The following is a 15512-nucleotide window of genomic DNA, read 5'->3' as shown; positions in this document are numbered from 1 at the left end:
TTAATCCCAGCATGTCCTGCAGGACAGATGGCCCCAGACGGAGGAAGAGTATCTAAATCCCATTACTCCATATGGGGCCTGAAGGACTGTGTGTGTGTGTGTGTGTGTTAGTATATATATATATATATATATATATATATATATATATATGTGTGTGTCTGTAAAGGTCAAAAGTAGACAAACAAGATCAGCACGACTAGAAGCCAAAAAACACACACAAGCTGAAACTAAACACACACAGAGAGAAACTTGCGCCATCGCAGATGAAGAGATAAGAAGACAAAGAAGGGCATAAATAGAAAAGAAAGAAAAATAAGAAGGAGGGGAAGACAGAAATAGAAACAAAGGGTGCGGATAACTAAGAACAGCATAACCAGAACGATGTGTCTTCACAGTGATACTATCAGCTCTGACGTTAAACATCTACAGCTGTTCAGCAGCAGCTTTTAGACGCATATTTTTCCTTCTTATTTTTATGTGACTACTTGCTGAATCTAAAAAAGGTAATTTCCACAACACCTGGGCTGCTTTAAGTGTAGAAAAATATTTCTTATCATAAAATCTTTTCCCCCCAAAAGTATTCACCGACGTTTCCAGACGACTTTATTTGAATTCCTCCGCCCTTTTATATAATCTACAAGTGCTGCAAAATAATCCATCAGAAGAAAAATTAACATGCAATCTTAACATTTGAAAGGTGTTGCTGATGATGATTCGACATCCACGTTGCCTTCCTCCTGCTCTCGGCATTCCTCAGCAGTCACATCAGAGTGATGTGATGTTATTCCTGCTATTGTTCTCCCCCCACACTGTTTTCCTTGGCAGAGTAAAAAGCTGCCTGAAGTTATATTCACACCACGTTTGAAACGAAATCTTCTGGGTGAAGCGAGACTTTCTGTGCTGTCACATAATCAACCGGTTTGAGGACATTTAAACACAGAGCTGCAACTAAAAGGTTATTATTGATTAATCTGATGGTTGTTTGTCTCAATTAGGGAATGAAATGCTAAAAAAATAAAGAAAAAATAGATGCAATCATGCTCAAATATCTTGTTTATATGTATCTAAGCATGCACAATAGACGCTGAAAACTCTCTTGGGAACAATAAAGAGTATTTTGCTTCAGTATTAAGCCTTTTTAAATAACAATACAGGTATTATGATGCTTCTTTTATCCTTGTGTGATGACTGTCTGACTTTTTCATGAAGTCACAGTATTGAGTTTGATTCCTGCTTTGGCTGCTTAGATGAAATGGCACTAAATGGCAGTAGCTTACAGAATTATCTCCATAATCCAGTGTAGATAAAACACTCAGCTTTTAAAAAGGAGAAACAAGCTCCAAGCTGAATATATACAACTCACTAACTGACCCAGAGTGTGTGTGTGTGTGTGTGTGTGTGTGTGTGTGTGTGTTCTCCACTCACAAGTGTCATTTTAAGGTGGTCTTTGGTCAGGGAGTTGTACAGCTCGATCTTCTGCCTGATTTCCTCCCTGCTGAACTCGGTCCGCAACTTTCTCTCCTTCTCCACATCCTGACAAAAGATAAAAGAGAGAAAATGAAGATAAACATGAAACGAGCAGGTCACAAGCCGACTAAAAGAAATTAATAAAAACAATCCGGTCTCTGTGCAGACAATAGCAGCAGCAGTTTTCCTTATCAGAGCTGAGAGTCTGTGCAGAGTTTTTCACATGTCGAGACACAACCTCAGTCTCAATCTGGGATCTTGGGGTCATAGATAAAATAGATTGGACCTACTACGACTGTGGCACGTTTACACGTAGGCGCTTTTTCAAGTGTTATTTATTTAACCCAGCAGACAATGATATCAGGATTTTATTTAGATAATATTTTATATTTTCACAATAAACTCATGATAAACAGAAACGAAAAACAGAAGATAAATGCAATTCCTGTCTGATATAAATCACTGTTATGTGTAAAAACCTATATTTTGACTCTGTGAAGTGCTTTCAAATGTATTAAATGGATTCACAACTGAATAAACAGTGTTTGAAATGGAAAACGTGGATTCTAGAGCTGCAACCAACGACTCTCATTATTGATCGATCTGTCGATTATTTCTATGACTAATGTATTTGATGTTTAGTCTATGAAAAGTCAGAAAATGTTGCATCATTTCCCCAAAGCCCAAAGGTGACGTCCCAAAGATATTCAGTTTACCAAAGAAGGACTAAAGAAACCAGGAAATATTCACATTTTAAAAGCTGGAAGCAGAGAATTTGGACATATTTTCTTTAACAAAATGACTCAAAATGATTAATTGAATATGAAAATAGCTGGTGATTAATTTTCTGTCCACTGACTAATGGATTAATTGACTAATTGTTGCAGCTCAAGTGGAATCAAAGCTGCAAAACAGTTTTTCACCTTGTTTTTGAGAATAAAAATGTCATCTCAGTTGTACAGACAACACAACAATCTATTTATAGAAAGGAGAAAGTCGCTGACAAATAATACAACAGATAAATAATATCAAGCGGATTTTATTCTTTACCTCTGGGATAAGAACCATAACAGTAGTGAAGGTAGCCTTCAGGAAGCAGAATAACACAAGTGCTTTTTCTTTTTGTATATATGTACTTTATATCATTACACGGTGCATTCGGGTACAATACGGCATTATAGTATTTTCCATGTGGCCCCGCCCACTCATATGATTAAAAAAAAAAGAGGGAGGAGATAACTTGGGTAGTTCATGTTTTGGTGTATTATTATTATATTACTGTATTAGCACCCAGAGTCTGCTTCTTTTTAATATGTACACTTATGAGGACATTTGACAAGAAAAGGTGCTGCTGTCTGGCTGAAAACAAACCCCCCCCCCCCCTCCCCCCCCCAAAAAAAAGGTTTCTCAGACTCAAAAAGTGTGGAAAGGCCGTCACTGCTGGAGGGTCAGCACATGACAGAAACACGTTTCTAATCAGCCGGGGTCCCATGGTGAGCGACTGACTTTCTAATTTTAGAAAAGATGGAAAGCTCCTGCAGCAAAAACAGCTCCTGGTACGAAACGTGTAAACAATTCACAGCTCAGCAAACGCGAGAGACGTCTGAGGTTAGTTTGACTGACTGACTGAGAGACACACGGACTTGAAGAGTGTGTGAAACCGATTCGAACAGCCTGTGATGTGTGCGGCGTTTACGCATATGTGTGTGTTTGTAAAGTCAGCCGGACAAGAGGCTTCATGCGAGGACAGAGGAGAGTCGCAGTCAGCAGTCGACACTGTGTTCATGTATAAATAGCCTCGGAGGGCGGGGAAGGTCACAACAGAGGTCAGCTGATAGAGAAAGCTCTAGATAAAGATAACAGACGTGTATGTGTGTGTGTACAGAGACTCAGAGTCTGCACGTCTGCACGTGAAATAAACACAGACCGGGTTGGTTCATTCCAATCCTGAAGAAGATGAATTTACTTGTTTTTATTGTTTTATTCAAGGACACGCAGCCGCAACTGCAGAAAAGACATGTAAAGTTATAATTTAGGTCACATGACAAAGCCAAATATATTACAGTAGTAAAGAGTCAGTCCACTGACCTCAGAACCAATTAAAGTGTTTTTAAGCTGATCCTTCGTTTTCAGGATGCACATAAACAACTGGACGTCCTGTTACTGGACCGCTCTGCTTCAACATCTCAAACTCAACAACAATAACGACGTTTTGTTCAAAATAATGACTGTTGACTACTTCAGACCTGCATAACAGGATATGTTTTTAAAGCTACGATCAATTGAATTTAATGAGTCTGTGTAATGTAAAAAGGTCTCGTTTCGAGTTGCTTCAATAAAAGTCATGTGACCTCATTCACTCTCATGCTCATTGGTTAGTTGTTTCTGGGGCGACAGCGAGAACGTAAACACAGGAAGAAGCTCCACTGATCAAAACACCGCGTACTATGCTGTGCAAGTCCATGTCGGACCTCAAGCTGTTGGTTTTGCTCATACGCGTCCCAGCATGCAAAGCACACCTGGCTAGAGGAGCCGTTTAGCTTAAACTTGCAGAGGATGCCTAGTGGTTCACGCTCCCGCCAAAAACAAACCGTTACTGTGTTCAGATCTGCCTTAACGAATCGCACCGAGGCGGAAAACAAACTAGAGTCTGATTCATGCGGACTAAACCAGAAAGGTTTGATTAACGTCATAAGAGCCAATAAAGACAAACAAGATAGTGATTTCAAGGGTCAAAGGTCAAGGTCGATCCTCCATTGAAGGAACTGCAGCATAAAAATACAAGTACACTGTTAAAATAATACAAAAACCTAAACACACATCCATCCCATAAGCAAACACTCTTATAATACAATTTAAGATGATTAAAAATGTAAATATTAATAAAAAAAAGTCAAGAACAGAGCTGTTACTGACTGTAAAGTGATCCAGGTTTTATTTCCAGGTTGCATTTTGTAATTTTTGTCAAATATAAATAATTAATATCTGTAGTTTATCACTCTGTAGTGACATAAAACTGCATTTTCCTAAAACCCTACAATTTTTAAATACAGTGTTTTGTTGTTTTTGTTGCCTCATCATCACCAGCTGGAGGTTTGTTTTGACAGAAAATTAATTAATTAATTAAACAACTGTAATAACTGATTTGCTAAATTACTTTACGAAAAGATTAAACAGTTGTAGGTTCGAGGTTCTCCAACGTCTCCAAATTAAATCCTTTTGCAACAAAATAAGCTTTTCATTGTTATTCTTTATTTTGTTTTACTTTTTTATAGACTTATCATAATGATAATAATCATTAGTTGCAGCCTTACTCTACATTAGCACATGATGATGAAGCATCCTTGTGTTTCTGTGTATCAGTGAGTTTATCTGGATGAAGGCCACAGCTTTTTTTCCCCCACCAATTTTAGCTTTTTTAAGCCTTGAAACAAACTCGTTATAACTGTGTTAAACGAGATGTGAGACGTCCTGATGTTTTCTGTTATCTGTGTGTCTGTGTACAGTAGGCCGGTGCCAACGCAGCGTCTTTAGACTCGACTTTAGAGTTTAATTCCTCGTTGTAGTGTGTGTGCTTACATGGGCATAGCACTGCTCTCTCCTCTGCATCTATTAAAAAACACACACACACACACACACACACACACATAGTGCAGAATCCAAGGAGGCTTTGAAGGCACATACACCCTTATATGGATAACACACACTGCTCAAGGGGAAAGACAAGGTGCCAATGCAGCATGTGCAAACACTGCAGACACACAAACACACACACACACAGCAGCAGCAGCCCTGAGACTCTCTAACATTATAATCCTGTCGGCTGATGGGTTTATAGCTCTGAGAAAGAACAGGAATGCCGTTCACTCCCCTTTATGTCTTCTATCACATGTTTAGATTGGATTAAAAGGAAGGTTTGATGATGTCTGAAGGAGGAAGGAGACATTTAGATAAGACAAGAGACTAAAGATCTGATGATATGTGAGGTCAAATCTGGCGTTTAAATGCAACTCACATCTGGTCCGGTCAGTGTCATTCACAGCTGGAACGGTAACATGACCCCGTTGACTTTCTATGAAAAGTCCGTCATCAAAGAAATATTCTGCTTTCGTGAACTTGTCGATATTCATGTTAACATTCAGTTTGTTTGTTTTTAGATTTGAATTAGTGAGAAAGTTTATTGGTGAGTTCATTTATGGCAGAAAAATGAAAAACATTTGCTTCTCCTCAGCTTCTCAAATGTCAAGATTTGGTGCTTTTTTTCTGTTTTTTATCAACATAAACTGAATATTTGGGGGTTTAGATGATTAGTTGGACAAAACTAGTAAAGTAAGGACTTCTTTCATTCATTATTTTTCAATATTTTCATTAACAATTAGACACTGGACAATTTAAAAAAGAATATTTATACTGGTTTCATTGGGATTCAACATAGAATATCTTAAAATACATAAAACTGATTATATTTCTGTAAGTATAGTTTTACATATTTAACTTTGGTTAAAGTAAAAACATTTTATAGATTACAGAGGTTGAATAATTTGGTACAAAACAACAGCTACTGACAGTCATTAAAATATTCAAAGGCTCGTTGGTGTTTACAGCGACTCGGCTCGTCTGACCTGATATTAGCTGTCGACACCTCAGTGATGGTGACCTGTCTGCTCATCCCTCTGACAGACAGACAGACAGACAGACGCTGACTCATCAGGATTTAAGGGAGACAGACGAGGACTGAAGACCTCAGCTAATCTTTTACAGCCACAAAGTCACAACAGCAGGAATCCAAGGCTGACGGATCTCTTGATTTACGTCTAAATGTTTATGTCAAAATGAGCTTTCGTGACGCAACGTCAGGGGTTTTTCCAACATTCGATCAGCAACGTTAAGCACCCGCCGGGTCAGATGAGTCAAAGCTTATTACCAGAGAGTGACAGGTAAGGAGATTATCTGTCATCCACAAAAGGATTGACGGAGAGGGGGGGGGGGGGCACCGTAGAAGAACAAACAAAAGAGAAGTTAAAAAGAAACAAATACACGATAAATGAAACTCCCTCAGGGGGGTCGTTCATCTGGTGACTGAGCAGTGTGTGTTTGTTTGTGTGCAGTCAGCAAAACTGGGTGGCTTAGTTGATTACCGTACTTCTTCTAATAGAAGGGCCTTTATTGGAAGCAGGCTTATATTAGAGAGAGGCCTTTATTTCTAATTCTCTCTGCTTGATAAGTATATTTGAACATATTTTAGTATGAAGCCTCCTTGTTTTCTGTTTGCTCTCTTAAATCAATGTTGCTGCATTAAAAGTACTTCAACGTGCGGAACAATAATTCTAGCGCTCGAGTTCCACCCGGAACATTTTGGTATATTTGGTATTTTGTTTACTTCAATTTCTTGTCATTTATCAGCTGGCAGATTTATTGATCAGGCTTAAAATTACTTGTTTTGTTTGACTAATAATCAAAAACTCAAAGATCTTCTAATTATTATCAAAACAGACTCAGAGAAACAGCAAATATTCACATGTGATACACTGGAACAAGCAAGTTTGGGGCATTGTCATAAAAACAGTAAGTTTGTGCTGATCGACTGATTGATTAATCTTTTCTGCTCTGTGCAGATTTCAGGTCTTTATCTGATAATACTCAAACATTTTGGAGACCTGTCTGTGTCTCTGGCAGTTTGCACTAAACGAAGGCATTAGAGAGCTTAGCTGTGATTGGTGCTTTTTGTGCTTTTTGACGCTAAGTTTCCAGGTTGCTCGTCACCTTGTTTTGCACGTTGACTAGATGAGTAAACTTGCATTGATCATCCATTAAATGAGTCAGATCTCTGAATGCAGAATGATCGTTTACCTTTTCTCTCACATTGTGTTGCTATGGGGGTTTCTATGCATGTGTATCATTATCATGTATTAGACCTGAATAGGCTTTTACAGGCTACTTATGACCAATATTTTCTTTATTTAGTCCTATAATTCGGGTGATTTTCATGCCAAAAAACCCCCACAAGTCTCCAGAACTGTATTCTTGTCAGGGTGGAAAAACTTCTGAAACAACCTTTTGACCAGCCTCACAGTAGAGACTCCACTGATTTGTCAGAAAAAAATGTTCCCTAATGTCATTTCTACTAGCTGCGTTCAGCTTCGTCACGTCCGAGCTGGCCCGCTGCGGCGGCTTTATTGGCCCATAAACATCGCTGTATCCCCTTGTGGTGCGTGTGTCCAGTCCGGGCTGTGCACAGCGAGGGTTAAGAGGAACTGGGAGGATGAGAGCAACCAAATCCAAACAAACAGGAGAAGCAGAGCACGGCCGAGCTACAACACAATGAGGTCATGGTCCTATTTAAGAGCGTGGCGAATCCTCCCACTGAAGCTGGAAGATCAACAGCGGACAGAAGGCAGATGAGAGAATAGAGAGAAAAGACAAAGACAGTAGCGATGTTTAAACACAGCCTCACGCTCCACTTATAATCGTGAATAATAAATCACAATAACTCTGAATAAAAAGGCGGTGACGTCAGTGAGATTCATGGGAAATCTTCTTCGTGATGTTGCGCGACACGCGTCGTTTAAACACACATCTGATCATGTAGCTCATTCAGCTTTTATGTGAAGAGTTTGCAGCTTCTTTTTTTTTAAACTAGGGCTGTCCCAAAATACCTTTCTTTGGGCTTCTGCAGCAAGTATTTGTATATTTTTCGAAGCTGAAACTGAGGCTGAGGCCTGTGTTTTTCCTTACCGCTTTAGGCAAAATAGGCACCATGTATTAAAAGTGGTCAAGTGTTACAAATTACAAATTGTGTTATTGGTCTGAAATGTTAAATATAGGCCGGTCTGTCATCTTAATAAATGGATGCTACCTACTTGAGCGACTTTAAAGGAAAAGGAAATTCTGTACATGAAAGAGCATGTTCACTGTACACTTATCACCAAACTAAATCTAACTGAATGCTGTGTTTTAGAGTTTTGCATGCAAGGCCTGAGTCCAAAAACAGAAGTTTCCTTCAATTTCTAGGCAACAGAAGACACAGATAAGAGGATGACGTCAGCCACATGCAGCGGACGGCCAACTTTAGAGGTCTTAGAGGTCGTTTAAAAGGACAGCGGGATGTGAAAAAGCCTCCAGTTGTTTTATATCATGTCTGACACCTTGTAGTTCTCACTAAATTGCAGCTGCAGTGACGTGAACTTTGAGGAAATAAAAAAAGGGACTTATTTCGGTCATTCGAATCAGACAAAGAAGGTATTATTCAAAACAATAATCTTATTATGACAACCTGAACTCTATAACAGGACTATTAAAAATACTTTCCAAGTGCGGAAACTGACAGTATTCTAAATTTAATTCATGATTTAAAAGAGTAATCAAATTTTATGTCTCGGTATTATTCTTGTTAGGTACAGCGGAAGAGGATAAAAAAACTTTTTGGCCTTTGCGCTGGAAAAAAATGCAGAAGAGAAAGAGAGAGTACAACGAGAAGTGTGAAGGGAAAAAACCTGAGAGAGAGAAACGCACATATCAGGTTTTATATTTACTTCTGACTCTTCTCTGACTGTTTTAGGGATATCTTGGTGGGTTTAAGTTAAGCCTGTAAGTGTGTGTGTGTGTGTGTGTGAGAAGGTAATGACACTTCTTCCTCAAACCTTTTATCACACACACACCTGCAGCATTCCTGCCTTTGTTTAGCACCGTCACGCTCGTCTGCATACGGTGTCTGTAAATAGATGACATCACCGTGCGAGTGTGCGTACAGACAAAACACGCTTAGCTCGGCTAAATAGCACCTAAAGCGCTGTATGTTTGTATGTTATGGAGACCAAACATAGTGATTTAGTTGAATCGAACCTATGTTTTAAAAGGAGAAGAGGGGCTTTAAAGAGACAGGAGCTAAAACGGCCTGTTTCAGACAGAGGCTGAACTGAGGGGGTTGCATGAAGGGTCAGAATAAGATAAATAAGGAGTTTTTCACTGGAAATCAAGCAAAGATATTCCAGTAAAGCCCCAGAATATAAATATAGAGCTGGAAATGTGCAGGATGTGTCCCCTTTAAAAAAAAGGCCAAGAGAGAGACATTTTATATTTGTGCCAGTGTTTATTTTTTCATGTGACACTTTTCCCATTTCGCTGTGAATGTCATTTTCAATTTGCAAAACAATGGCGAGGGGAGTTTCCACTGCCAAAGTAGTTTTCCTCTGCCAACGTGACACATTCCTCTAATCACTCTACTATTATTTATCAAATATCCTTCCAAAAATATACTTTACAAGCTGGAAGCAACACCAACACCTTTCTAAAAACCTTTATTAATTAATCAATACTGGATCTACTTTCTCTGCTAATTTCTTCTAAAACTCTCTTATGTATATTCTTCACCCTCCTCGCCCTCATCCCCTCTCTCCCTGTTACTTCCTGTTGAGTCCACGGGGGGAAGTCGAGATCGGCCACACCTTTTCCTCCCAGCATTCCTGCACTAATGGGTACACACACACACACACGCGCGCGCACGAAGACGTGTAAGTGCTCACACCTTTCCTCTGTCACAGACGTTCTGCTAATGGACAGAAAGACGCAATCGCTCAGACGTCTTGAGTGGACATTCCCGAGCTAATGGACAGTGTAGCGTCGTTTTTTATAGCCTTTTATAGGCATCTCCGTCTCTGTTGTCCAGCGTTAACTACTCTACATGCTGTTTAGTGACCGCAGCTGTCCGTTTTCTACCGCTAATCGACATTTATTTACACCTGGGAGACCTGTGGTGCTTCAAGGTTGATACAGATACATGTGTTTGGGGTTTGAAGCTGTCTATGTGATTTTTTCAATATGAAAGTAGCCAATAATACCCTTAAAAGAGTAAAAACTAATAATAATAATGATAATAATAATAAAACATGTTCACAAATAGTTATATGGGCTCAGATCAACATGTTTTGCTTGTAAGAATCAGTTTTGGTGATCAGTTTATCAATACTGTGTGTATTTGAACAAATTAGAGCCTCACTGATATATTAGTGGAACCGATATTGGCTTTTCATTGATATATACAGCAGGTATAGGCTTTGACATCGGCAGATGGAGTATGAAAGGAAGAAATTACAGTAAATAAATGTGTGACATTTTTATGTATTTTATGTAAATTGGCTCACTTTTTTTCAGATTTAATGTATTTTAGCTGTTTTTGCATTTTTTGTTGATTATATAATAATAATATTAAAGATCTCCTCCACAAATGTTTTAAAATACATGTAAAACATCCTACTTTGAATAATTGTTTGCATCTAATATTGTTTTTCCACAAAAAAGTTCTATAATCTCATTAAAATCCTTAAAATGACATTTTCTCCTTCTCCCTCTTTCAAAATGTCCAGAAACTACAAATATGTAAATATTGTTCATTTCAAAAAGTTAAGTGCTGGAGACTCTCTTACTTCACTGAAAAGTCAATTCTCAGTGTTTGTGCACTTAAGGCTTCGAGAGGCTTGCAAATTAATACTGGACCATGATTGGCTCCAAACTAGTTGTGATGTCACGAATCAGGCTTGCAGGTACACATCTTAAACTCAGATTTAAAGTGAGCACAGAGAAACTTTCCTCCTTCCAAAGATGAATGTAAGAACAATAAATCATTGTGCACAGTGAAGCTCTAACACCCCACTGAAGGAACAAGAAGAAAAACACATTTCTGAGTGGAGGCGGACTTTAAGTGTTTTTCAACTGTAAAACATCCTGCCTCAATACCTTTGTTGCAACGTTTTAATCACCTCGTTTGAGAGATCCTTGTCAGACGTGTTTAGAGCTGCAGTTGATTATTTTGATAAAATCTGAAAACGTCACCTTTAACTTTGGGAAAAAGATTAAATCATTAATGAAAATAATCCCTAGCTGCCTCTAAAGTCCTGTATCAGCACCTCGTCTTCTCTTCTAAAGAGAGAGAGAGGAGAACAGGAGAGGAAAACTGTTCTATTGTTTCTGCAAACAGAGAAGTGAAACCTGCAGACTAAACTAAGCTGGACCGCATGGAGACAAAGAGGCTGCGTTCAGCACAATGATGTGAACCAAAGTGGACGACTGGCACCGTGCTGCAGCGCTGCCAGTATGTTTCCAGTGTGGTTCACTGTGTACAGTATGGAGAGCAGAGAGAGTAAAAGGACACACAGTTATGGTTCCACTCCCTACAGTAGACTAACAAGGAGTCTGTTTGGAGGGACCACCCAGAAAAATGAGCTTCATCAAGGCCTTTATCAACACAGAAGAAGAGGATGTGAGTGTGGATGTAGAGGACAGAAAAAATAATGAAAAGGGAGGAAGACACGAGCGAAGGTTAAGAATAATTATGGAGGAGCAAAAGGAGGAGAGGCGAGAGGATGAGTACGAGCGGGATAAAAAAGAAAGAGGAAGAGACAAAGAATAAGAGATGTCAAAGGAGGAAGAGGAGCTAAAGACAGACATGATTGATTATGAGGATGTTTATAGGAGGAAGAAAAATGTGAAGTTGAAGAAAGAGACAAACAAAAAGAGAGGAAGGAGGAAATACAATCATAATCAAACGGATTTAAAGCTTTTCCATCTTTAGCAGTGATAATATTCTAAAAGCTGCCACTTTTCAGACTCAGCTACTAGTTGTGCAGTTAACTTTGGAGAGTCGCTGGTCATTTATTCTGATTGTCAGCTCACACTGCTACCGACTCCCCGCTGAGAAATGTTCTCATTAAGCTGAAAAATGGCTTTTGATTAAAACAGCTACATACCGGGGAGCGACACAGCTGGCCGAGGCTTGTATACTCATGCACACAAACAGGAAAAGTTCATGTTTGGTTGTTATCAGATTGCTAAATACATACTGTAGAAAGGTCTTTGCACAGGATTCGTAGAAAGAATTGGGCAATAGACCCAGTGAGTAAGCATGTGCGGGCTGAGATTATGAAACTTCATGGTTCTGACCTTGGAGGAAGACAACATAGGAGGGGCGGTGGAAGAAAAAGAGGTGTGTGAGTGTTTGAGGAGAGTGAGCCAACAATAAGCCAGACTTCCCCTGCAGAGTTTCATTTGTCAGCCAGCTGCGTACAGAACATGCCTGCAGGGCTGCGAGTGATGAGTGCTTTTTTTTTTTTCTGATGAATCGTTCATTGTTTAGTCTATAAAATGTCAGAAAATAATGAAAAAAAAAACGCCCGAAAAAAGTTCCCAGAGTCCAAAGTGACATCTTTAAATAGCCCAAACCCCCAAAATATTTAATTTACAATAATATCAGGGCTGCAGCTAATGATTATTTTCATGATTCATTCATCTGTTGATTATTTTCTTGATTGATCGATTAGTTGTTTGGTCCATAAAATGTCCAGAACCCAAACTTATACTATTAAAAGTTATGAAGTGCAGCTCTAAAATGTAATGAAAAACAGTGGCAGAGAGATGTGTCTTTAATTAAAGTTTTTAGTTTGAGTTGTAAGTTTTTCATTAGCACACTCCAGACTTAAAAACTCGCTGACACCGACATCACATCAGAAGATTGTTTATTGCAAAACTGAGGGCAACCCTTATAACCAATTTTCCAAAGTCTTACATCATCATCTTTCATGCCAGAACAGCACCAAGGAAGTTAAATCAGTTAAATTAGACGGTGGAACTTTTTTTTTTTTTTTAGAAGCCACAAAACTACATATGATTTAAAGAAATATCAAGACAGCAAAAGCAAACAAACAAAAACAAAAATAATAAGGAAAGCAAGGTCCACTGCAGCCGACTCGCAGCCTCCATGACTCAGATATGAAGCAACAGATCAACATGCCAGTAACCATCAGTCATATCCGATAATGTTATTACTAAACGACTGACACTCCGCCTACATGAGCACACGGAGCCTCTGCAGGTTGCTCAAACAGACATTATGTGTTTATGACACTTTTCTGTATTTACTGCAGGTATGAACCTCTGGGAACACATTCATATTCACTATGACTGATTTAAACACCCACTGTTTATTATGTGACTATGTTTTTAGCCCCACTACACTAGTGGTTTGGTTCTAGCAATGGAAACATTGATCAATCTATCGGTGCGACAGTTTGATTCAGACTGAAAAGTCTCAAGAACTACAAGACTGATTGCTATGAAACTTGGTACAAACATTCATGGACCCCAGAGGATGCTAACATGCTAATATTTACCATGTTGCAAGCTTAAAGAGCAACTTAACATCATGTTTACGCTTCAACACACTCCCTTCACAAATTCAAAAAGCACCACAAAAAAAAATCAGACACACCTCCGCCACAAACATTTAAGAGTCTTGCGGAAAAGTTGGTGTGATAAATAAAAGCAAATTGATTGAATCACCACCAGATGAGCTCCACCTCCTGAGTCATACCAGTCTTAATGATAACGCCTGTGTCAAGAAGTTTATCTTGTATTTTATGTCAGGTGTAAGCTGAGTATTTGTAGCTCATGTGAAAACATACAGACGAGTCTTAAATTACATAACGTGGTATCGCAGTACTGCTAGTCACTGCTGTGATACAATGAAAACAATGAGGATGTGAAAGGCAGGTGTGTCTGTGTGAGGCCTGATATTGGGAAACAAGGGAAACAAAACCTGCTGCTCTGTGAGTGTGTAATGATGACTACGGCTTAATGTCACTCCAGCTCCGTCACCTGGGCTACAATGGAAAAATCCCCCTAAACTCACACACACACACACACACACATAAACACACACACATATATTCCCCACATCAAACTAGCCAAAACACAGACTGAGTGATATTCAGCCAGCCTGAGCCAAATCCCAGTTTACAACCACTACACACGTCTACATAATGATCAGCCAGCACATTTAAAACCCACAGACCTCTGAGGTTTTTTGTAGGAATTTGTGTGTCTGTGTGCAGCACAAAACATTTGGAGTTGCTCCATTTTAAGTGTCACATGAAACAGCTAATGACACACAGGATGATGGGTTATTCGGCACGCAAACCTGTGAGTGTGTGTACTGTAATTACGTGTGAACCTGACATTAAGCACATTATGATGTGATGAAAAAGGTTTATGGAATGTCATTTACTGCTCTGCAACGCCAATGACACTGTTTAATGTCATTTTTGATGACGTTATCTTGATGTACGACTCGTTCAGCTGCATTTATTCAGCGGCAAAGCACCGTTAAGGCCTTTAAATGGCAACAGTGCTTTTAAAATAGCATGTTTGTATCACAGTCTTAACTTTTAAAGGATACGTTCACAATCTTTTGTCTTACAACAACAGTTAGGTGGCCATATGAACAGGATGTCCAGGAGGATGAGGCATTAATACCAGCCGAACAGATACTGGATTTTTGAGGTTGATACCAATATCAATATTTAAAACTTTTCAGGAATAGTTCAACATTTTGGGAATTACACTTATTCGCTTTCTTGCTGAGAATCAGACGAGAAGATTGATACCACTGCTCAATACGAAGCTGCAGCCAGTAGCCGGTTAGCTTAGCTTAGCATAAAGACTGGAAACAGGAGGAACCAGTTAGCTTGGCTCTGTCCAAAGGTAACAAAATCTGCCTACCAGCACATCTAAAGGTCACTAATTAACAAGCCGTATCTTGTTTATTTAATCTGTACAAAAGAGGAACTACCTTTGGACTGAGCCAGAGTGGCTGTTTCCTCCGTTTCCAGTCTTTGTGCTAAGCTAAGCTAACCTGTAGCTACATATTTAGCTTACATACATGAGAGAGATATCGATCTTCTCATCTAACTCTCAGCAAAAAAAAAAAAAGCAAATAAGCAGTTTCCAAAAATATCAAACTATTCTTTTAAATCTGATAAACAATACGAACGGTAATTTATCTCATTATGTAATGGTTTTCCAACGTCATAACAATTTCCCAGAACACAAGCTGATATTTTCAAGCCAACTAACCCTTCAAAAATATTCAGTTACCACATAGAAAACCAGAGAATGTTTTGAGAAGCTGAACCAGTGAATTTTTGTCACTTCTGCTTGAAAAATTATTAATCGAGTAGTTGTAACAGTTTTTTTTTAAGAACTGGAACTACAGTGTG

General features: G+C 38.9%; 1 protein-coding gene across 1 annotated transcript in view; it reads right to left on the bottom strand.

Moving 5' to 3' along the window:
* The window catches only part of rassf3 (Ras association domain family member 3), an 80852-nt gene that overhangs the window by 7421 nt on the left and 57919 nt on the right, over positions 1–15512 (bottom strand). The window contains exon 3 of the mRNA XM_042402552.1: positions 1426–1533. Coding sequence (XP_042258486.1) covers positions 1426–1533 — 108 coding nt within the window. The remainder of the gene's footprint in view (positions 1–1425; positions 1534–15512) is intronic.

This window comes from Thunnus maccoyii, chromosome 23 (genome assembly GCF_910596095.1).
Source record: "Thunnus maccoyii chromosome 23, fThuMac1.1, whole genome shotgun sequence".
NCBI classification, from domain to species: Eukaryota; Metazoa; Chordata; class Actinopteri; order Scombriformes; family Scombridae; genus Thunnus; species Thunnus maccoyii.
Note: the sequence above shows the minus strand (reverse complement) of the source record. Positions and strands in the feature narration are given on the sequence as shown.